Source organism: Arabidopsis lyrata (assembly GCF_000004255.2).
Source record: "Arabidopsis lyrata subsp. lyrata unplaced genomic scaffold ARALYscaffold_7, whole genome shotgun sequence".
NCBI classification, from domain to species: Eukaryota; Viridiplantae; Streptophyta; class Magnoliopsida; order Brassicales; family Brassicaceae; genus Arabidopsis; species Arabidopsis lyrata.
This window is the reverse complement of record NW_003302549.1, coordinates 14,882,954-14,907,863: the sequence shown is the minus strand read 5'-3', so window position 1 is coordinate 14,907,863 and position 24,910 is coordinate 14,882,954. Positions and strand designations below refer to the sequence as shown.

The following is a 24,910-nucleotide window of genomic DNA, read 5'->3' as shown; positions in this document are numbered from 1 at the left end:
ACAATCTCTCTTCTAGAGAAGATGGAGATTCAGCTAAAGATTTCCGAGGGGGATTCTCTTTTCCTAACAGATGAACCCAAAAGAAAACAATTACTCTGAGCTATGAATTCTAAACGACATTGTATTTGATTCGTGACAAGAAAATCCTTTTCCTTACCCTCCAGTTTTTGACTTTTTCTTGGTTCACTACCCCTTGCTGATTTAGTTGTTGCTTTTTCTGGTGGCTGCTGAAATTTCCTCAGATGAGAAATCATGGGATAGATATTACTCCCCATATCCTTCTCCGTCTCCATATCTAAAATTGGCATCGCGTCTCTGCATTGCTTGATAGCATCGTAATTTTCTTCGCAATTGTTATAGTACCCAAGTGATGGCTCACCCAAGCCAAAGAGTACAGCAAGTTGGGCCAGCTGCATCATTGGTTAAACACAAGCTCATGTTACAAAATCAACAAGTTAAGAAATGACAAAGACCAAAGCAGAGATAGATACCTTGGTCCCAGACGAAATGAAGGGAACTGTATCAATTATTCCTTTGGGCTTAGGAGATGGTTTCCCAATATGATTAAATTCTTCTTCCAACTTTGCCCAATCAGAATTGACTAGGCCGTGGCCAATCCAGAATTTGTCGTGGAGGATAAAGTAGACAGACTTGTAATATCTATCTAATGTAGGTTTGTTTTTGTCCCGAGCTGGAGTGGTACTTGCTGGTTTACCAGTGTTATCAGTAGCTTGAACGCAAAACCGGTGTCGAGTAATAACTGACAGCGTCTCAGAACACGCTGTCATTCCACTGAAATGCAGCAACCCATCCCTACCGTCTTTGAAATCAAAGAAAGCAACAAGCTTCCCCAACTCCGGCATCTGTGAAAAAACAAGAAAATTATACATGAGAAATTTAATTCACATCTCCAGCATCCATAACAAAACCGATCGAAACCGTAGAAATCTATGTCACGTAACCAAGAAGAACCAATCAGATTGTATGAACCAATAACGATACAAAGGCTTGAAAAAAAAGAGAGTTGATTATTTATATAATTTGGTACCATTCTAGGCTCAAGATATGGAGGAAACTGTAAAGGCAAAAAATAAATGCTCTCATCCGATTAGGACAATGACACCATATATCTCCAAGATCATATAGAAAACTTTTGAAATTCAAGCAATCAAGAGTCACCAAAATCAGAGACAAGGCAAAAGAGATGAATTTATCACCGAATCAATGATTCAAAACAAACTCAGTATTCGATGAACAGGATTTTGAATTTCATCATCAATATTAATTTAATGGAATTTCAGATCAAAAGAAACATAATCGTAATGAAACTATATATTCTTCTCAATTTCATATACTCAAGACAAGAGCAAACTCTAGTCTTCTCTACACAACACAGTGATTTATCGAATTCAAGAATCTAACTCATGAAAAATTACAGATTGAGAGCAGAGATGAAATTGAAACAAACGATCGAGACCAACAATGACGCAAGTAAGAAGATTTCGTTCATGCTTGGGAAATTAGTTAATGGGGTAGAGAAAGGTGGTACCTTTGAACTCGGTCACTCGAGAATCCGAATCACTGAATCAGATATGTAACTGGGTCAAAAGTTCAAACTCGATTAGAAAAACAGGAACCAACTTTCGTTGCCAATAAAAATTGAAGTCGTAACATAGAAAATTGAAATCGTTTTCACCTGGGATTTGAAGGGCTTGACAAAGATCAATTATAAGAATTATGACAACTTTAGGATACGATGGAGACTAGAAAATTGGACAAGAAAAGAACTAGGGTTCCCGATTATATGTGTTTTGTTTTTGGAAAATTTTTTTTTTTTTTTTTTTTATCTCAATATTCCCGCGTAAAATAAAATCTCAATAAAAAAAATAGCGTCATTTTTATTTAAATTGATACTAATTATTAGCCCTGGACACAAATACTCGGACCCGAAAAACCGACCCGAACCCGACCCGACTCAAAAATGAGGAACCGAACTCGAATCGGAACCGGTCAAATATCCGAACGGGTTTTAGTTTTTTTTTTTTTTAAGTACTCGGACCCGATCCGAAAAAAATACGGGTACCCGAAACACAAGTATATATCTCAAAAATACTTAATAATAATCCAACTACTCAAAATTATATTTTTTTTAAGATATTTCAGTTTTTTTTTTAATAATTTTGAATAATTTGAGTATTTTTTGGGTGCTTTAGATATTTTTTGGGATAATTTATATATTTTTAGTGCAATATAGCTATATTTATTTCGGGTATTTTGCGCAATTCGAATACTACTTGAATAATTCGGAGCTAATTTTTTGATTATTTTGGATACTTTTGGATATTTTTAGGTAAATTTAGGTTCAAAGTACCTATCCGAATCGGAACCGGCAGAGTCTCCAGGTATTTACGGATATTCGACTTTATGTCGAGAACCGACCCCAACCCGAAAGGACCCGAACCGAACCCGAACCGAAATTTAAAAATACCCGAACGGGGCTAAAATCTATAAAAAAAAAAGTTATCCGAACCCGAGAGGATCTAACCCGAACCCGACCCGAATACTCATATGCCCAGACCTAGTAGTTATTTTTATGTTAACATCAAAATAAACAAGTGATACTAGAATCGGCCCATTAACATCAATTATAGAACTGACGTAAGAATTCAATATTTAACATGCTAAGTTAAATTTTTATTTTTTATCTTAACATCGTTTTTTCAATTGACATTATAAAAGTGAATCAAAACATCCGTTTTTTAGTATATTATCTTTGGTTTTCATCTTTTGTTCATCTCTTTAAGACTATAGAGTTTAACATTCCACATGAACAATCTACAAGTCTCTGAGGATGGCCTAACAATCTCACGATGCAATATATCAAATATATTTGACCTTCCTAATGATCTCGTTAACAATATACTCTCGAGATTGCCGGTGAAATCTATAGCTAAGCTTTGTTGCATATCGAAGCTTTGGTCATCCATTTTTCGCCGTCCACATATCAGTGAATTGCTCTCTATCAAGTCTTCTGGTTCTCCAAGAATCTATCGAAGCATTGTTATTCTAGGATACGATGGAGACTAGAAAATTGGACAAGAAAAGAACTAGGGTTCACGATTATATGTGTTTTGTTTTTGGAAATTTTTTTTTTTTTTTTTTTTTATCTCAATATTCCCGCATAAAATAAAATCTCAATAAAAAAAATAGCGTCATTTTTATTTAAATTGATACTAATTATTAGCCCTGGACACAAATACTCGGACCCGAAAAACCGACCCGAACCCGACCCGACTCAAAAATGAGGAACCGAACTCGAATCGGAACCGGTCAAATATCCGAACGGGTTTTAGTTTTTTTTTTTTTTTAAGTACTCGGACCCGATCCGAAAAAAATACGGGTACCCGAAACACAAGTATATATCTCAAAAATACTTAATAATAATCCAACTACTCAAAATTATATTTTTTTTAAGATATTTCAGTTTTTTTTTAATAATTTTGAATAATTTGAGTATTTTTTGGGTGCTTTAGATATTTTTTGGGATAATTTATATATTTTTAGTGCAATATAGCTATATTTATTTCGGGTATTTTGCGCAATTCGAATACTACTTGAATAATTCGGAGCTAATTTTTCGATTATTTTGGATACTTTTGGATATCTTATTATATAAAGTTGGGTTTTCGAAGTTGCTAACTCAAGAGATTGCGACACGTCTTATATTTATCGGTCATAGATTTTGACATGTGTCAAAAAAAAATTTTGTTTTTAATAATTTTAAATATGTAAAAAGATAATTATGAGAAAATATAAAAATTTAAAAATGTAAAAATATAATGTTAAAAAAATTATAAATTAAATAAATTTTAAAAATATAAAAAGATAATGTTAAGAATTTTTTAAATTTAAATATGTTAAAAAGTCTAAGAAGATAATTCTAGTTACTAATTATATTTTTAAACTACTAATTATAAAAGAAAAAGTATTACATAAATGAGAAATTGTTAATAATGCCCTGTTTCACACACCCTTTTTTTAACATTGCCCCTTTTTGCTTGCCATTTTTAAAAATACCCCTTAATTAATTCAAATATGACCAAAGTACCCTTGCTTTCATAACCTAAGATCTGCACGGTTCTCTCAACCATTCTCTCTCTTTCTCTCATTTCGATCGGCGAAGATTTTCCGATCTCGATTCCGTTATCTCGATTCCATATCAAATCGGCGTCTCCTTTCGATTTCGCTTTCTATCGGTGGTAAAATCTCGTTGTTCGTTTTCGATTGGATCTGTTCGATTTCGATCGGCGTTAACATCTTTTTGTTCGATTTTGATTTCTCAGCGTCTCCGTCTCCGTCTGTGTTTTATTTCGATCTGTCCTACATCGATTCCAGGTTAGATTCCTCACTATGTTTTAGAAGCTTTTTTGAAAGGTTTGTCTTTTGGAAGTTAGATTCTGTGGTTTGATTCTGTGGTTTAGATTCTGTGTTTCTGTGAAAGTTTGGTCTTCTTGAAGCTTTTTTTATCTCATTATTGACTAATAACGCTTGATTTGACTGCTTGATTTTGAACTGTAGATTTTACAACATTTTTAAAGGTTCGTTCTTAACTTGTAAATGCTTCTTAATGCTTGATTTAGGGTATATCCTCTCTGATTTATTCCATTTCTTGATTTTATAATCGTTAACTGTGGATTTTACAACATTTTTTAAAGGTTCGTTATTAATGCTGAATTATTCATTTGCTGTAATTTACAACCGTTTAAAAAGGTCTTAAATGCTGAATTATTCCTTTTCTGTATTTTACAACCGTTTTAAATGTTTTACATTCTTGATATGGTTTTTATGCTTGGTTTTTACGCAGATGTCTAACAATGACTCATTGGATGTGCTTAACCTACCGCCCCGTATATATAATCCCGGGTTTGAACCAAACATTGGAGCTGTTGTTATTCAACATTTCGAAACGCATTTGGTCAAAAAAGTTGAGCTCGCACTAGGGGAGGAACAGTTTAATCTAATTAAAGCCTCTTTCCTTGGTCCTATTATTGAACTAGCAAAAAGAAGTGGAGTTAATTTTTCGGGGAAGATTTTCCACTTCTTGATGCAGCGAAGGTTGCTTTTAAAGGAGAAGAATCTCTGGTTCACATTTGACTCCCAGCCAATGCGATTCTCAGAGAGAGAATTCTTGCTTACCACAGGTATATCTAAATTAGTTTTGTTTTGTAAGTTTTTAATCAATTTACAATGTGTTTTAAAAGTTTTACAATGTATTTAAAAACATTTAACAATGTGTTTTACAAGTTTTTATAAAACTCTAATATCAAATTTGTATTCACTTACAGGTGTTCAGTGTGACCTGATTGATAGTGAAATGCTTCGAAAAGGCAAAGCTCCATCAAAAGCTCCATATTTCTGGACTCAGAAAGAGCATTTTACGCTGGAACAACTCCAAAAACGTTTGTTTGAACCAAATCAGCTGCATCCGCTGGATGCTGAAGAGAAACTGAGTCTAGGTATGGTAATTTTGACAGAAGCCTTTCTCTTTACACCAGGTTCGTTGGAGAAAATCCCTTTGTCTAGACTGGTACATGCTTCAGAATTCGCAATCTACACATCTCAACCGTGGGGCAAGCATGCATATAGAGTTCTTGCTACAAGCATCCAACGGATAAATGAGAATACTTGGGCAAGAGGCACATATGAAGTAAAGGGATTTGCAATGGCGATACTACTATGGGCCTTCAGCGCAGTTCCATCTTTGGGCTCAGCGTTTGCAACAGAATGTGTTACATCGAGATCTGAGTATCCTTTGTGTTTGAAATGGGAAACAACTCAAACACCAAGATTTTCTCATGTTGTCGATGTCGTCAAAAAAATGAACTCAGTAAGTGTGGAATCCCCTCTTTTAATTGCCTTAGTTTTAAGATTGATGTTCAACATATATCATATTTTTACAAGAGTTTTTAAAGGTTTTACAAGTTCTTTTCTTTTGCCAGGTCAAGGTTAATACAGTGATTGGAAACCCGTACGAATATAGCTATTTAGTTGCTAGTTCGCATGAAGACGACATAGACTTCGAAGAAATTGTTCGTCTTGTTCAAAATGGATACAGGCTCAAAGCAACTGATTGGAGTGCTGGATTTGTTGATATTTTTACTGTATTACAAGAAATAGGGGAACAATCAATGAATAACAACTTGTATGACAGCAAGAAACTCGACAAGATCCTAAATTTACTTCAAGACTTCAACAGGAGGATTGCAGTAATAGAGTATGTTCTTAAAAGCCGTCTTGAAAAAGATGAGACTGAGAGATGCAAAAAAAAAGAGGTAATTAAATGGGATTTTTTTTTGTCAGTTACATGTGTATATAGTATATATTAAGATATCTGTATCTTTTTTTTTGCAGTCTGATATACAAGAAGAAACATGTGCCAGAACAGAAGAGGTATGTGAATAATTTTATTAAATCCTTTTCAATCAAAATTCGGATAGCTTTTTACAAGTATTCAGAATGTTTTTAAAAAGTTTTTATAAGTCATCTTAAATAATTTTTCTTAACTGTTCACACACACACCTCTTGAACCAAACTTTTTTGTTACATATTGTTTTTTGTTTACTGAATATGATTGTTTTGATTCTGTAGCAGTCTGACAAAGCTGGTCCCAATATAGATGGTGATATTGGTGTTGATGGTGATAGCAGAGAAGGTGATGAATGTGGTCCAAGTAGAGATGGTGAAATTGATGTCGATGGTGATAACAAAGAAGATGATGAATGTGGTCCTAGTACATTTGAAGATTCCATTCGTGAGCCTAACACAGAGGACGGGAGCTATGCTGGAGATGATGAAAACAGCCAGAAGATTCGTTCTGAAGATGATACAGCTGAACCTACAGCAAAGGTATATTGATCTACTTTTGTTTAAAAAGTCCTTGATATCTGAGTATCATTTTTGGTACTAATCCTATGGTTTTACAAGTGGTTTTAAAGGGTTTTAAAGGGTTTTAAAGGGTTTTACAAGTGGTTTTAAAGGGTTTTAAAGGATTTTACAAGTGGTTTTAAAGGGTTTTAAAGGGTTTTACAAGGGTTTTAAAAAGATTTTATATAGATCTTATAAGTGTAACAACTTTTTGAAAACCCCTACCCTAAATTTCTCTACTCCAAATTTCATTATTATCTGAGAATCATTTTTGGTACTAATCCTATGGTTTTAAACACTTTTATAGGATAAAACCCCTACCCCAAATTTCTCTACTCCAAATTTCAATATTATCTCTGAAGATAGTCAGGATAACGAGAAGGAAGGAATTTCAGTTTCTGAAACAAACAATGAGGCATGTAAGAAAAGTTCTGAAAGTAAGAAGTACTGTAGAAAGAAGAGATATGTCAGAGAAAGAAAAGAGGTTAGTATTCAATATTATAAAAGAAGATTTCTTACAAAATGAAGGTCAATTTAGAGATATGTTTTAAATGTTTATAATGAAATGTTTATAATGAAATATATTCAAAGTACTTACAGGGGACTTTTTTTTTACTTTTTTCACCTGCAGACAAATAAGCGTAAACAAGAGGATAATTCTTATAATGATATTCCTACAAGAAAACAGGTAAGAATTCAATTTTGTAAAACAATCTGTTCGTTTTTATAAACTAATTTCACAAGGAATGCATTGTTGCATTTCTTTTGTACATATATAAGCAAAGACATTACAAGTTTTACAAATCAAAGACATTACAAGTTTTACAAATTGTAATGTCTTTTATTACTGAGTATTCGTGGCATTGTTTGAAATTTTTACAAGTTGTTTTTATAAGTGTTATTTTTGTTTTTTTTTGTTTGCAGCCTCAGAGAAAAAAATGCAAAAATACTGACAAAGTTGCTGCTGATCTTGGAACAAGAACATGTGATCAAGAATTAGGGGATAAAGCTGATAATGATGTTCCACTAAAAACTAGTCAACAAGATGTAGATAATAAATCAAAAGCTGATGGTCCATCAAGAAGAAGCCAGCGAAGTCAAGTGCCTTCCATTTATTCTCAGCCACCTTACACGGCAGAGAAGAAGAAGCACCCAACACTTCACCCCTTTGCAAAAGTTGACACAAAAAGGTTTGAAAGTTTATGTGAATGGAAGAAGTCGACAAAAAACAAGTGAGTTTTAAGTTTGTAAAACTCATAATAATATTCATAACGTATTTTAAAGGTTTTACATCATCTCTGACTTTTACAATGTATTTTAAAATGATTTTACAACGTATTTTATTTTAAAATGATTTTACAACGTATTTTAAAGATTTTACATTGCCTCATTGGATGTTACATTGACTCATTGGATGTTCTTATAATTATATATATATATTTGTTGTAGGGTGCTAACAGTTGGGGGAATCAAAGTAGATTCCAAATGGTTCACAACACTAGAAACGCAGGGGAAACCAATATCAGGATCGGTATGTATGATTTTCTTTCAAGTATTCTAATCTTGTAAAACTTTAAAAAACCATTGTAAATTTTAAAGTTCATATAGACTAGCAAACATGAGTAATTTGTTTTCCTTTTTGTGTGTGTTTTTCTTAGCATGTTGATGCAGCTTTACACTTGATCAAAACTAGAAGGGAAAATCATCCAGAAATGTACCTTAACAAAACTGTTGTTTTTGTTGGATCATCTTTCTTAAATGCGATTGACGATGAGTATGCTGAGTTTGTAGTCGCAAAAGAGATAAGTAAGCTGGAGATTGGAAGCAAGACAAATTACATATATGCTCCTATGTGCTTGAAAGGAAAATGTTGGGTTCCAGTAGTGATCAATATCGAGAGAAGGTCTTTGATCATTCTCGATTACGCGACATCATTTGTTTCAGAAAATGTTAAAAGGATGCATGTGGTTGCATATTCTGTTGTGATGCCGTACATTTTGCGCAAGCTCCTCAACAAAACAGATATGGATGTTTCAGCATTCAAAATATCTGTAATGGACAATATATCACAGGTAAATTTTGTGATAAGTGAGATTGTAGATTGTATTCATTAAAACCTGAAAAGATTGAAGATACTGGGATGTACATGATGAAGATGATGGAATGCTATGCTATGCATATTAATGCAAATGAGAAACTTTCAGAAGGAAAAATTAGAGACATGAGAAAGAAACTTGCGGTTGACATCTTTATAGAAATAACAGATTTCTAGGTAAGACTTCTCTCAGGTTTTAACATGTAAATTAGAAACCTACAACTAAGCTTATATTTCTTGATTTATTACTTTGACCAGGGGCTAATTGTAAGAGCTGGGAAGAAAAGATTGCTGGGGAAAAAATGATCTGTTCTTTTTGAAGAAAACGTTGCTGTTTTACAAATTTTTAATTTTTGCTGAGAATATCTGTAGTGATTTTCCCATGAATTTTATTTTGTATAACTCTCTAGTTGTGAATTTAAGTTTTTTTTTTCTATGTACCTGCATCTATAACATCCAGTCTTCATTTATACCATTTTATCTTTTGATGTTAATTTTTAAAAGCTATCTAAACATTTTACAATGTTAAGTCTTCATCTATACCATTTTAATGTTTTTACAATGTATATGATTATATATAGAAAGAACTTTTAAAATTTTTACAATATTTATAAGCTTATGAAAATAAAACCATCTTATTTATATTTTTATCAAATTTTTCATGATTCTTTAAATTTACAATTGTTTTACAAAGTATTTTCAAGTTTTTAAAAGATTTTTCAAAATTTTGCAAGGTAATTTTAGTTTTATAATATATTTTTCAAAGATTTACAATGTGTTTTAAAAGTTTATAACGTGTTTTAAAATAGTTTTACAACCTGTTTTTAATCGAACTAAGAATAAGATAGTTGTAAATAGTTGGGCCGAAATAAAAAAGAAAAAACCTTTAAAACACTTTAAAACCCATTTGATAGAGAAAAAAAAAATAGAAGGGGGAAAAAAAACCGATTCTCTCAGTCTCCTTCTCCGTTGAGTACAAGAAGAATAAATTAAGGGTTTTCGCTTAGCTTCACGGCTTTAGATTCTATAGTTTTGGTTCCATCTCGGCTTCTCCGTTTTCATAAGGTTCAATCTCGTCTTCTCCGTTTTCATAAGGTTCAATCTCGACTTTTCGGCTTCTTCGATTTCATCTGCCTAGGGTTTTGGGTTCCGTCACATCAGTCGATTTTACGGTTAAATTACTTTAAAACTTCGTTACTTTTTTGATTCATATGCCAAATTAGGTTATTTCCCCTTCAAAATCGAGTTTTTGTGACATTGGATGATTTTTGAGATTTTGTGATTTTTTCTTTGTAGATCCGTTTTTATTCTTACAAGGACTTAAAAGGACTATAGAAATTCAATTAATTTTACCTTTGTTTTAAAATCTTTTACAATCGATTTTACAAGCAATTTAAATGGTTTTCAAAAGGGATCTAAATGGTTTGATTCTTTGAGAATGTGTTTGAGTATTGATGAGACTTTTCACTTTTCACAAAGCTTCCAAGTAGGTAATGATGTTTGCAATGTACTACTCTATTTGCATTTCTAGAGTTGTTCGTTTACATGATTTAATTTTACATGCGTTTTAAAGCTTCTTAAAGCTGTTTTACAAGCAGTTTAAAAGCTTACAAAGGGGTTGTAAATGGTTTGATTTTTTTGAGAATGCTTTTTGATGGAGATGTTTTAATTGTTTTTCTATCTTTCCTGCAACAGAGTGAAAAATGAGTCAACCTACAAAGAGGCTGTTTCTCCCAAAAAGACTGATTGACCCAGGGAATGAGGTGGATAATTTGAAAAGAATATCAAAGTATTCTTCAGAGAAACTTGTATTGAATGTTGTCAAGGATTCACTTAGTCCCACTGAGTTCAATCGGATTCAGAATTCTTTCTTGGGACCAATCATAGATTTTGCGGAACGTGAAGGGATCTGTTTCTCATCACAGCTGGTCCATCACTTTCTTCAGAGAAGAATAATGGTTAACAATGAGGAGTTGTGGTTTGTCTTCTCAGAACAACCCCTCAGATTTTCTCTGAGGGAGTTTGTTATTACTACAGGGCTGCCTTTGGGTGATGATGCATCACAAAGCCAGTCAATATGAAAAAAGAGAAAGAAAGAAGATACATGGATGAAGGATGGTTTAAGTTTGAAAGATCTCCTTAATACCTTGTCTACAAAACGCAATGCGATGGATGCTGATGAGAGGGTTAGGTTAGGTGCTCTGATTCTAGTGGAGGGCATCTTAATTGCTTCAAACCCTGTAAACAATATAGAGAAAGAACATCTGGTAAGAGCTAGTAGTTTCACAGAGTTCTGCAAGTATCCGTGGGCTCGCATTGTTTACGGGTCTTTGGTGGATTGCTTGAAGAAGATAACTCCGACTCAATTGTTTAGAAACCAATGTGGGCTTCCTGGGTTTGTTTTTGCAATCCAGATTTGGGCTTTAACCGCAGTTGCAGAGTTGGGACAGAATTTTGGCAGTCGGGTCCTAGAACCCAACGACAATCGTCCACTGATTTCGCAATGGATGACAACAAAATGCCCAACTAAGAAAGATATAGCAAAAGTTACAAAGGTTGCAACGGTATGACAGTTTTTCTCTACTACTTTTTTCCAACTAATAAGGTTTACAATTGTTTTACTTTGTTATACAAGAATTTTAAGAAGTTTACAAGGGTTTTAAAAAAATGGCAAGATTTTTACAAGACATTTTTAAAGGTTTTACAAGACATTTTAAAAGTTTTTACAAGCTTTAATACAGATTGTAAAACCTTTAAAATAGATAGTAAATGCTGTTGGTGTCGGATCCCGCACCAGAAGTACGAGACCAACCAAAGATTGCCACGTGATCAAGATAATGGCCCATAAAGGATGAAGCCCATTGGACCCGTGAGCCAAAGGGACGGTCGAAGTGGTTGTCACCATTTCGAGAATCCGAAGTGACTACACTGTGCCACGAGTTCGGTGTAGAAGACACGGGTAAGTCGGTTCACGGACACTTGGGCCGAAAGAGGCGAGGCCCATGAAGATCAGAGTCAACACAAATTCAAACGTTGAGCATTAAAGCCGAAGAATCGAAACGGACACATTTAAGAAGAAATAATTGTGCTTAATTACTCATTTTAATGTCGTTTATCGGTGTATAAATATAGAGGCCGATGGCCATGTAAAGGGGATCTTCCTCTCAAGAGAGAAATAATATAGCAATTTTCATATCAATTTACAAGTTTTTACGCATTCATTTTTGTCCCTCAAGAATAATCTTTCCCACTTAACAAAATACTTGAGTGTGCGAATCCGACTTCCACATTTTGGCGCCGTCTGTGGGGAATATCAGGATTCTTGAGTGGTCAGATTTCTTCTTTTCTACATTTCCGAGATAAGCGACAATGTCCGAAGGAGACGCCGTTGAGACATCATTGGCCGAAACCCTCAAAGCTATGCAGCAAACCATGTCGGACATATCACAAAAGTTCTCGGATGTGGAGAAGGCCGTCGATACGTTGCAAACATCCCAGGTATCTCTTAGTCAAAACGTCAATAATATACAAACTCGTGTTCGCTCTTTAAGTGCAGGAAACCCGGTGGGAACCCGAAGAGGGATATTCAACTCGCCAAGTTCCGCTGCACGAAATGAAACCAGCGGACAAACAACTCCCGGTGCTACTAATAATGTAGCTCAGACGTCGGAAGAAGAGACGCAGCTCGGGGATGAAGAACAACTTGCAGCTCAGTACGAGCAGGAGAACCTCGACCAGTTCGAGACCATGAGGAAGGTTAGCCAGGAATTAAAAGAAATGAAATCAAAATTCCATCAGGCTACAAGTTCGGAGCCAGACATCAATCGAGTCATTGAAGAAGCTAGGCGAACACCTTTCATCCCGCGAATTGCAAGTTTAAGGATCAAAGATTCCCGGAAACTCAAATTGGACCCTTACAGCGGATTGGAGGATCCAAAAAGCTATCTTGCGGCCTTTCTGATCGCTGCTGGAAGAGTCGAATTGGATGAAGCTGACGAGGACGCAGGCTATTGCAAGCTATTTTCGGAGAATCTATGTGGCCAAGCTCTAATGTGGTTCACTCAATTAGAGCCGGGTTCGATCAGCAATTTCGACGAACTATCAGCCGTGTTCTTAAAGCAATACTCTATCCTTATGGATAAAAGTGTTTCGGATGCCGATCTTTGGAACTTAACGCAAGGATCTAATGAGTCACTTCGAGTTTTCATCACCAAATTCAAAGGAGTGCTGTCAAAACTCCCAAGAATCTCACAGCAATCAGCTTTATCTGCCCTACGGAAAGGATTGCGACATGATTCAAGGTTTAAAGAAGACTTAATACTTCATAAACCAGATACAATTCAGGATGCACTCTTCCGTGCAAACAATTGGATGGAGGTAGAAGACGAAAAAGAAAGTTTTGCCAAACGGAACAAACAAGAAAAGCCGGCAATCACCGTCCCTACCAAGAAGTTCGAGCCTAGAGAGAGCAAAGGACCAAGGAAGTTTGGGTCGCAACCCTTCAACAATTCCGTCGGGAAGCAATTCCAAGGGAAAGGAAGATCAAGCACTTGGGTCCGTGATGAAAGTCTGTATTGCGACATTCATAAAGTAACCGGACATTTAACCAAGGATTGCAGCGTTCTTAAAAAGCACCTCGCAGAGCTTTGGGCTAGTGGTGATCTTTCTAAATTCGATATAAAAGATTTTGTGAAGGAATACCACGAAGCAAAGGAAAACTCCAAAGATCAAGATTCCAAAAGACCAAGGTTATCCAACGAGGAAGAACCAAGGAGTTCGAAGGGGAAGATCAATGTGATTCTAGGAGGTTCCAGATTTTGCGGAAATTCAATAAGTTCCATCAAAAAACATAGACGAAATGTCTTACTCAAAGCAAGCTTGAGTGAAGAAATTGATTTTCAAGGTGCTTCAATATCATTTAACGAAGAAGAAACGCGGCATCTCGAAAGACCGCATGACGATGCTCTAGTCATTACTCTTGACGTTGCAAACTTCGAAGTATCAAGGATCCTTATAGATACAGGCAGTTCGGTCGACTTGATCTTTTTAAGTACTCTAGAAAAAATGGGAATCAGCCGAGGAGACATAGTAGGACCCCCATCTCCGTTAGTTGCATTCACAAGCGAGTCAACCATGTCTCTCGGAACAATCAAGCTACCGGTCCTTGCCAAGAAGGTATCGAAGATCGTGGACTTCGTTGTCTTCGATAAGCCCGCTGCTTACAACATCATCCTCGGGACTCCCTGGATTTATCGGATGAAAGCAGTCCCCTCTACATATCATCAATGTATCAAATTTCCAACATCAAATGGGGTGGAAACAATTCGGGGAGATCAAGAAGCTTCACGGACTTGTTACTTAGCTAGCCACCGTATGAAGATTCAATAGCAATTAACGAAGCCCGCAAAAGAAGGACTAAAAACAAAATTTCCTAGTGGGCAGAAGAAAGAGGATGTAGTAGTCGAAGTGGTACTGGAAGAAGACAAGCCGGACCGGAAAATTAGAATTGGAGCAACTTTGACTGGCCAAATAAAAGAAGCTTTGATCGAACTCTTAAGGAAAAACAAAGCATCATTTGCATGGTCAGCAGCGGACATGCCGGGCATAAATCCGAGTATAATTTGTCATGAACTAAACGTAGATCCAAGCTTCAAACCGGTGAAACAAAAAAGAAGAAAGCTTGGAGTCGAGCGGGCAAAAATAGTAAACGACGAAGTGGATAAACTCTTGAAGATAGGGTCCATAAGAGAAGTGCAATATCCGGAGTGGGTAGCAAACACTGTCGTTGTCAAGAAAAAGAATGGGAAAGATAGGGTTTGCATCGACTTTACAGACCTAAATAAAGCATGTCCCAAAGATAGTTTCCCGCTCCCGCATATAGATCGACTTGTAGAGTCCACCGCTGGAAATGAGCTGTTAACGTTCATGGACGCCTTCTCGGGTTATAATCAGATAATGATGAACCCCGATGATCAAGAAAAAACGTCATTTATCACAGATAGAGGTATCTACTGTTACAAGGTAATGCCTTTTGGTTTGAAAAATGCAGGAGCGACTTACCAACGGTTGGTGAACAAAATGTTCCACAATCACCTCGGGAAGACTATGGAAGTCTACATAGATGATATGTTGGTTAAATCGTTGAAGAAAGAAGATCATGTTAAGCATTTGGAGGAATGTTTTGATATTCTCAATAAATATCAAATGAAGCTGAACCCGGCGAAGTGCACATTTGGAGTCCCATCCGGAGAGTTCCTTGGTTATATCGTGACAGAGAGAGGGATTGAAGCCAACCCAAATCAAATTAACGCCTTTCTAAACATGCCATCTCCGAAAAACTTCAAAGAAGTACAACGGTTGACTGGGCGGATTGCGGCTTTGAATCGTTTTATCTCGAGATCTACAGATAAATCGTTGCCTTTCTACCAAATTCTAAAAGGCAACAAAGGATTTCTTTGGGATGAGAAGTGTGAAGAAGCTTTTGGGCAGCTTAAGGCGTACTTAACCACTCCACCTATACTGTCCAAACCGGAAGTGGATGAAAAACTCTACTTGTACGTTTCAGTTTCAAACCACGCGGTTAGTGGAGTCTTGGTTCGGGAAGACCGTGGGGAGCAGAAACCAATTTACTATGTGAGCAAGTCAATGACGGATCCGGAAACCAGATACACAATGATGGAAAAACTTGCACTCGCGGTGGTAACTTCGGCTCGGAAGTTGCGTCTATATTTTCAGTCCCATCCGGTTGAAGTATTAACTAACCAACCACTCAGAACAATACTTCATAGTCCAAGTCAATCCGGACGTTTGGCAAAATGGGCGGTGGAATTAAGCGAGTACGACATAGAGTTTAAAAGCCGGATCAGTATGAAGGCTCAGGTCTTAGCAGACTTCCTGACCGAACTACCAATACCTGGAACGATAAATCAACCGGAGAGCCAAACTTGGAAATTACACGTAGATGGGTCTTCAACAAAGCAAGGATCCGGAGTGGGAATTAGGTTGGAATCTCCGACATCAGAAATTCTAGAACAATCATTCCGATTGTTATTCAATGCCTCCAACAACGAGGCAGAATACGAAGCCCTTATTGCCGGACTTCGACTAGCACAAGGAGTTGGAGCTAAAGAAATATTGGCTTATTGCGATTCGCAGTTAGTAGCTAACCAATTTAATGGAGACTATGAAGCCAAAGATTCAAGAATGGAAGCCTACCTCGAAGTGGTGAAGGATCTATCTAAAAATTTCTCGAAATTCGAGTTAATCCGCATACCTCGCGGAGAGAATACAACTGCAGATGCACTCGCCGCATTGGCGTCAACATCAGATCCTGAGTTAAAGAGAGTTATTCCAGTAGAGTGCATCTCGGAGCGAAGCATTCAAGACAGCAAGGAAACCCTCGTCGTTACAAGGTCTCGAGCAGCGGCACGCGACCGTGGCGAACCAGAGATCGAACCGCCACCCAACAAACGCAGGAAGTCAAAAGGATCAAATACATCTAACAAGGAACTCGTTGTCTTAGCTGAAGAAATGATTCCAGAAACGATGATAGAAACCGAGCCATTACTCGAGGAAAATATTCTTGAACCAAACGAACATCCCGAACCAGAGCCGCGGATATTTCACAAAGTTGACCAAATTCCGGCTAAAGACTGGGGGGCTGACTGGAGGGAGCCAATAAAGCACTACATCACGACAGGCGAGCTCCCAAAGAATAAATGGCAGGCCAGGAAAATGAAAGTCGTTAGCGCGAAATTTTGCCTATCAAAAGATGCGTTATATAGGCGAGGTGTTAGTGACCCTTACCTATTATGCATTTTTGGGCCCGAAGTCGAAATCGTCATGAGCGAAGTGCATGAGGGATTATGTGGAAGTCATTCATCAGGAAGGGCTATGGCTTTTAAAGTTAAAAGAATGGGGTACTTTTGGCCCACTATGATCACAGATTGTGTTAAGTTCGCCCAAAGATGCAAGCGCTGCCAACTCCATGCGCCATTAATCCATCAACCGTCGGAGTTATTCTCCTCCATTTCCGCCCCATACCCGTTTATGAGGTGGTCGATGGACATCATTGGACCATTGCACAAATCAACTTGAGGTGTACAGTACCTTTTAGTCCTCACGGACTACTTTTCGAAATGGATTGAAGCTGAGGCGTATGTTGGTATCAAGGATTCGGCGGTGAAGACTTTTATTTGGAAAAACATTATATGTCGACATGGAGTTCCGTACGAAATAGTCACTGATAATGGACCGCAATTCATTTCACACGAGTTTGATGCCTTTTGTGCGGACTGGGGAATTAAAGTTAGTTATTCTACTCCAAGATATCCGCAAGGAAACGGTCAAGCCGAAGCCGCGAACAAGACGATATTAAGCAATCTCAAGAAATGCTTAAGTCATCTAAAGGGAGGATGGTATGAAGAACTCCAACCCGTCCTGTGGGCTTATCGTACAACCCCTAGGCGACCTACAGGAGAAACTCCATTCTCTTTGGTTTATGGCATGGAAGCGGTAGTACCAGCTGAACTCAACGTGCCCGGACTTCGTCGAACAGAAGCACCGTTAAATGAGGAAGAAAATTCAGCGATGCTTAACGATTCACTGGATACCATAAATGAAAGGCGTGATCAAGCTCTAATTCGGATCCAGAATTACCAACAGGCAGCAGCCCGGTATTACAATTCTAAAGTTAAAAGTAGGCCGTTCTTCGTGGGAGATTATGTATTAAGGCGCGTCTTTGACAATAAAAGAGAAGAAGGTGCCGGCAAACTTGGTATTAATTGGGAAGGACCTTACATTATTACTGAGGTGGTTCGAAACGGCGTTTATAGGTTAAAAGACCTAGAAGACAATCCAGTCAAGCGACCTTGGAATGTGATCAACTTAAAGAAATTTTATGTTTAGAAGCTACATGCATTGTTTATGTACATGAACTACGATTTGGCTTGATCCCGGAATGGGTACGTAGGTAGCTCGAAAACGAGTTCAGCTATTAATAAAATTTTTTGTTTTATTTCTTTATTAAAGGAAGAAGGTTCGGCTATGCGAACATACAAGAGATTGGAAATAAAGCGTTTATTCAAAAAAAAAAAGAGGGCGAAGTGTCCCTCATCATACACTTTGAACTACGAAATCCTCGTTGACGAGCAGAACACTTCAATTCCTTGACCAGCAAGATCGAGGATTGACATCATGCAGTCCGGAATTCGAGCAAAGTCAGAGATTCCAAGCTCAATCCACTCTCCGGGGTGAGATTCAAGGATGTGAAGATTTCTTGACACCGTAGTAAGCCTGCGTTGCATCCGGTTAATCCTCTTCCGGAGCCTCCTCTTTTCCGACGTAAGCTTCTGGTGTTGAAGTTCAAGTGCCTCTATGAACGCCGTCACTGTTCCTTGGTCTCTGATTGGGAGATCCCTGATCAAAGCACATGGGGCTCGGATCTGAGATCTCGAGAGGCCGCGAAGTGGGGAAGGCTGCCTGTTGGGCTCACTTGGAACATCTTCATTCATCATTCCGATTCTGGAGAAGTCGGGCATAGATTCTGAACAGCGTAGATTGAACTCCATGCCTGCTAAAATAAAAATGGTGAGGAGTAAAGGGGAGTTGAACCTATAATTTATAGGAACCCCATGTCCCTAGCAAGCTACGGATTCCATCCAAGGAATGGAATGATTCGCGGAGAGATTTATGCCCTCGAACGGATCCTGCATTAAAAGACGCATCTCGAAGAATATTTGGAAAAGAAGGAAAGTAGCAAATATTTCCATAAATAAAAAAGGGCCGAAGCCCATTACGAGTTTTTGTTTAAAAAAAAAAAAATGAAGAAATTGGAGAACATTTATGGGAGAGGCTCAGGAACAGGCTCCTTCATCGCCGGTTTAGTCCTCGAAGTGGACGCCTTGTTTTTGGCATCCACTTCGGAACGATCCCGAAGGCGTTTCCGGCAGTCGCTGGCCTCCTCCTCCAAGTCCTCTTCCTCTTCATCGTCGGATGGAGTGACGAAGACGGGGGCGTTCACAGGGCCCGGGACTCCTCTAGCGCGGAGATACATCCGAAGCATCTTCGGGATCTCAGCAACGGAGTCGAAGTTCCGCCACTCCCATTGAAAGGGATCGCTTTCCAGGGCTCGTATCTTTCTTTCCACCCGGGCGATGCGAGCCTCGAGCGTTTGCCTTTTGAGGCCCAGCCGCTGCCTCTCTTCACATAAGCGACGGTGCTTGTCGGCGACCTAACAAAAAAAAAAAAAAAATGATGAAAACGAATAATATGAAGCAAAAAGTTTTTAAGTCAAAAACTTTAAGTATTTACCTTGTCAATGAAATCGCAGGCCTCTTTCTTCTCCTTCGGAGGAAAGTGAAAGACGGCGTGAGGAAAGAGAACGCCGGCCGGTTCAAAGCCGTCGCCGGATAAGAAGAGTGGACTGCCGGGATCAACGGGGGCTACTGTTTCGTTTTCCATTCTTAAGATATTTCTCAAGTGAGATTCTATAGTCATGTTTAATAAAGCCTAGAGGTAGGTAAGCCTTTATTTATAATGATTTAGGGTTTGTCTTGGAACCATAAATTCATTAATGATAGCGTGCCCAAGTGGTTTAAACCATTTTTGGAAAATCGAGGAAAGGCAATTATTACATTAAAAGACGAGCCGTTCTCTTTAAGAAGGGAAAGAGCAACCGTCGCATTAACTGCAAAAGTTTCTAAGGCCCAAGCCTGACAAGTTTACCGAGTTGACTAAACCCGAAGTGGGGAACTCGCTTTAAGCCGAGCTCAGCTCTCGCATTCTAAAGAGAAAGGTCTGATCAGCCTAAAAATCTCAAAAGCATTGCCACAAGGTCACAAAAGGTTAAAAACGGACTTTGCAAACCCGCATATAATTTTAACCAAACCCCCTTGGGTCACAACCTAGAAAGGTTTAAAAGCCTCCTCAGGCAAATATCTTGTTCAAACAGAAAATAAAGCCTCCTTAGGCAAAAATAAGTTCGAAATTAAGTCTTAAAATAAAAAGGGACAATCCCCAATTTAAAGTGGACACAGCCACTACGGAGCGATCTCCATCTCGGGCTCCTGCTCAGCAACCAGAGTTTCATTCACCTCCTTGACTGGTGCTTGCTCAGATGAAGCTCCCAGACCACCCTCCGCGGGACAACCAACCTCCGGAGTAACCTTTGGTACCATAGGAGCTACGGGCGGGACAATGCCCTCCGTCTCACTTGAACCTGGAAATAATAATTCCAGTCAATCAAAGATACAAGGTAAGAAAAGGAAAGCCTTAGGAACCAAGCGTTACCTGCCCAGTCTAAACCCGATTCACTTATTGGAGGTGATTCAGTAAAGAATGCCTCGAAGTCAAGCGGGTTGAAGGCCAAAGTGGGAAGAGCTGCCAAGCGACTCCGTTTTTCAGAAAGGTTAGTCGACAGCTCGGTCCTTTCTTGCTCCTCGGAGAAATCAGCTTCATGGATTTGGTCCAGCAGAATCAAGTTGCTTTCGTGCTCCTTGATGTCTGACTCCAAGTCCGACCTAGCCTTCTCAGTCTGCATGAATCGGATGGCCCCTTGGATCAACTCCATCCCGCGTCCCTTGACCTCTTTTCTGGCTTTTGATGCCGACCTCGCCAACTCGGAATCACGCAATTTGGCGATCGCCTTGTACTTTGCGTTGAGCTCGATGAGTTGGTTGTTCAGGGAATCAGCGTTTGATTCGGACTCTTGAAGCCTATCTTGAATACCAGAAAACTCTTCCTGGAGCTTGAAGTTCTGGTCGTACTAACCCTGCAGCTCCCCCTTTACCTGCGCAAGCTCGGATGTTAAATTGTCGACTTTGTCCTCCAGCTCGTGCTTGGAGCCGGCGGAAGAATTGACTTCGGCCTCAAGAGCAGAGAGTTTCTTTTTCCACATGTCAATCTCCTTCTCCCGTCCTAGGACCAGCCCTTCGTAATGTTCAATCATGTCGTTAAATTCGCTCTGGGCCTGGTATTATACACGAACCAAGGATTGTGAGTCAGTTCGGAGAATGGCAATGCAAAAAAAAAAAAAAGAGAGGGAACTAACCCGAGATGAGTGGTAAGCGTGAAGCAAATAGCGTTCACGAATTGCAGGGCGCCATTTGTTGAAATCTGGCAAGATCGAACCCGAACGGGTCTTGAAGCATCGGAAGACGCTGCCTTCTGTCTCCATAGCTGCGAAGAAGGAAGAATTGTAAAAATTGGAATTTTAATAAAGACAAAAAGTTTAAGCATGTGTAAATCACCAAACCTGAAAGCGATTTGACTTGAGGGACAAGAGCAGGCTTCAGCCTCGAAGAAGCATCTCGGGATTCAGAATCTCCACCTTTAGGGGATGCACTCCTAGCAGTCTTTTCGCTGACGGGCTGGGAAGAAGAAGACATGTCAACAGGACGGGGAGGACCCATTGGTTCAGTAGGAGGAGAGGATCGAGGTGAACGGTCAGTCCGAGGCCTTGATTTCTCCCTTCGCGGAGATAAGTCATCACGGGACGACTTGTCCCTCTTCTTACGAACCAAGTTCTTAAGTGGTTCGTTGCTAAAATCGTCTCGGGGAGGACGGGGAGAATCACGACGAGGAGACCGCTCTCTCCGAGGAGACCGCTCTCTCCGAGGAGAACGCTCGTCGCGACGCTCGCGGCGAGGTGTTAGCCTATAAGCAGCAACAGATCTGGCTCCCTCGGAGCTGTTGTCATCAACCAGCAGGGTTCTGCTGTAATCTTTTTTGTCAATGGCGGTCGCAAGGAACGCCTTGTTTTCATCACAAGCCTCTGCTATCGGCTTGGAGAGCTTCTTGCGCTGGGCAGCGAGGGCCCGAGCTGACATTCCCTGAGTTGGGGGAGGAGGCGGAAGACGATGAAGTAGATTGGGAGGACTCATCCTGAGTTTCCGGTTGGCCTCGATAAACCGGTCGAGGGTGAAAGAATTCCAAAGGGTTTCCCCTTCAAGGATTGCTTTGAAGAATTTGACAAATTCTTCGGTCGGGAGAGTTGAAGCGATGAAAGCTGCGAAATGAAACAATGAATTCGGTCAGTAAAAAAATAATGATAAACAATGAAGGAGTATACGACCTAGTCTCTACCAGGTTTCGCAGACCACTTCGACGGGAGTACATCGGAAAGATTCCCAATCGAAGCGGGAGTTTTCTTAATCAGAAACCAAGGATGGTGCCAGTTCTCATCCTTGTTCGGGAGGTGCGAGATGACGTTTCTATTGGCATTTGGATACGCTGAAAAGTACCCAGTTTTCTTTGATGAACTCCTTACGCTTAGGAGTTCATTCAGCTCGGGGACTCCAATGACGTAGCCGGCCTCCGCCGCAACGGTTATAATCCCGAGGATGGTTCGGAGGAGATTGGGGGTTAATTGAGGTAAAGCGATCTCGAGAGCCGCCAAGAATCGAACTAGGGCTTCAGGAAGGGGGAAGGTCAATCCGCAGCCCTTGAAGTAAATTTCGTAGACGCAAAAATAGCCAGCACGGTGGTTCTCAGGAGATTCCGTAGGGTCAGCTATTTGCGCCTCCGCTATAATTCCAGGAGGAATTTGACAAAGCCCCTTCAATCGCTCAAGGGATTGAAGAGTACAGGTGGATTTGTAATGAGGACCGGCGATGTCGTTAGGACGAGTGCACTCATCGTTACTAGAACGCCTCTCGTCGAAAGACGGAGACTCGGGTCTATCGGAATCAGAAGTCATTGGGAAGAAAGAAAAATTCAAGATCCGGCGAAGAAGGGTTTTGGTGAAGGAACGAAGAGAGAGGTTTTGATTAAAGTACAAAAGTAAAAGAAGAGAGTAATGGTGAAAAGAAGTTACCTCAAGCTAATGATGAAACCGCCTCGGGAGTTGTGTGGGAAGTGGGAAGGTTTTTCCCGTTTTAATAGTAATTAATCAATATACGGTCATAATGATGACAGATGTCACTCGGTTAAAAAAGGATAGTGCCAAAATTAAAGGAGTGATGGGATTTTCGGCGGGAAATCAGAAAGATTCTCGAGCGCAATCTTTGGCCACTTGAGCATTTAAAGTCCTCCAAACTGGAATAGCACTTCGAAGAACTTGGGGGGCTAATTGTTGGTGTCGGATCCCGCACCAGAAGTACGAGACCAACCAAAGATTGCCACGTGATCAAGATAATGGCCCATAAAGGATGAAGCCCATTGGACCCGTGAGCCAAAGGGACGGTCGAAGTGGTTGTCACCATTTCGAGAATCCGAAGTGACTACACTGTGCCACGAGTTCGGTGTAGAAGACACGGGTAAGTCGGTTCACGGACACTTGGGCCGAAAGAGGCGAGGCCCATGAAGATCAGAGTCAACACAAATTCAAACGTTGAGCATTAAAGCCGAAGAATCGAAACGGACACATTTAAGAAGAAATAATTGTGCTTAATTACTCATTTTAATGTCGTTTATCGGTGTATAAATATAGAGGCCGATGGCCATGTAAAGGGGATCTTCCTCTCAAGAGAGAAATAATATAGCAATTTTCATATCAATTTACAAGTTTTTACGCATTCATTTTTGTCCCTCAAGAATAATCTTTCCCACTTAACAAAATACTTGAGTGTGCGAATCCGACTTCCACAAATGCTTTATGAAATAATTGTGGTTCACATTTCTAACTTAAATTCATATTCTTTTTTATGCAGTTTGATATTAAACATATCATTGGCGATCCTGAACAATATTCTCATTTGGTTCTCCCCCCAAATCCAGAAGACAAGGACTGGTTTGAAGTCTTTGACCTTGTAGTCCAAGGTTATAGGATGACCAGGCAACAATGGATTCATGGTTGGATTGAGGTTGCAGAATGGAAAACGCAAAAGCCTGTGAATCAGCCTAGACAAAGGCAACCAAAGTCTGAGACTGTAAATCAGACAAAACCAAGGAAATCAATGTCTGATAGTGAAACACTAGAATTGATCTACAAGGCATGTTTAGAATTGAACAAGAGAATGTTGGTGGTGGAGAAACATTTAGGGATCAAAGAACCTGATGCCAGGGATGATGAAGAAAAGGAATTCCCAGCTTCGTCAAGTGGAGTTGTAAGTGGAAACAAAACGATATCTTTTTAAATATATCTTTGATCTATAGGATGGTCAAATTTGATTATGTTTAAATATATTTTTGGTGTTACAACAGAACAAAAAGACTGAAGAAGAGTTTATAATTGTCTCTGATGATGAAGAAGAGGTTGAAATACCAATCAACAATCAAGAAAACAAACAAACAGAGACCAGAGAAGAATCATGCAGTCCACCTGATGAAGATTCACACGAAAATGTGAATGATGAAAAGGTATGTAACTAAATGAATCTGATTGGTTTTTATAAAGAATATCTTTAGTGATTTAAAATGTCTTTTAAATTTATAGGTTGCTCAAGAAGAGGGAGCCACGGATGAGGTTCCACATGCTAATGAAGAAAACGATCCACAATGCTCGAATGTCAATGATAAGGTATGCTTTAGAAGAGATTTACAACGTTTTTAAAGGATTTTACAACTTATTTAAAAGTTTCTATAAAAAATTTACAACCTATTTTAAACTATTTATAGGTTTCTCAAAAAAAGGAGAAACAACATGAAGAGATGAGAAACATGGATGGGGCTCCACAGGGAACTCAAGAAAGTGATTCACAACGATCAAATGTGAATAATAAGGTATGCATTAATGAAAAAAGTTTTTTGTAATGTTTACAACATTTTTTAAAGGATTTTACAACTTATTTATAGGTTGACAAATGTTTCTACAACTTATTTATAGGTTGCTCAAACAAAGGAGGCACAACATAACAAGATGGGACACTCAGAGGAGCCGTCACAAGAGAGTGATTCACAACAATCGAAAGTGAATGATAAGGTATGCATTAGTTAAATCATAATAATTTACAA

The 24,910-nt window shown here is 38.8% G+C and overlaps 2 protein-coding genes across 2 annotated transcripts in view; one reads left to right on the top strand and one right to left on the bottom strand.

The window, feature by feature from the left end:
* Window positions 1–1,807, bottom strand: part of LOC9306447 (protein NEN4) — a 29,832-nt gene extending 28,025 nt beyond the window's left edge. Inside the window, exons 1-5 of the mRNA XM_021018441.1 lie at window positions 1,697–1,807; window positions 1,550–1,598; window positions 492–863; window positions 158–410; window positions 3–63 (exon numbers count right to left, since the gene is read on the bottom strand). Coding sequence (XP_020874100.1) covers window positions 3–63; window positions 158–410; window positions 492–863 — 686 coding nt within the window. The 5' untranslated portion in view covers window positions 1,550–1,598; window positions 1,697–1,807. The remainder of the gene's footprint in view (window positions 1–2; window positions 64–157; window positions 411–491; window positions 864–1,549; window positions 1,599–1,696) is intronic.
* An 8,561-nt stretch (window positions 1,808–10,368) lies between these two features.
* Window positions 10,369–24,751, top strand: LOC110226509. The gene is made up of 6 exons (XM_021018440.1): window positions 10,369–11,583; window positions 23,668–24,063; window positions 24,161–24,316; window positions 24,393–24,476; window positions 24,575–24,679; window positions 24,731–24,751. Exons 1-6 carry the CDS (start codon window positions 11,128–11,130, stop codon window positions 24,749–24,751), a joined length of 1,218 nt encoding a protein of 405 aa, XP_020874099.1. The 5' UTR covers window positions 10,369–11,127.
* The last annotated feature ends 159 nt before the right edge of the window (window positions 24,752–24,910 follow it).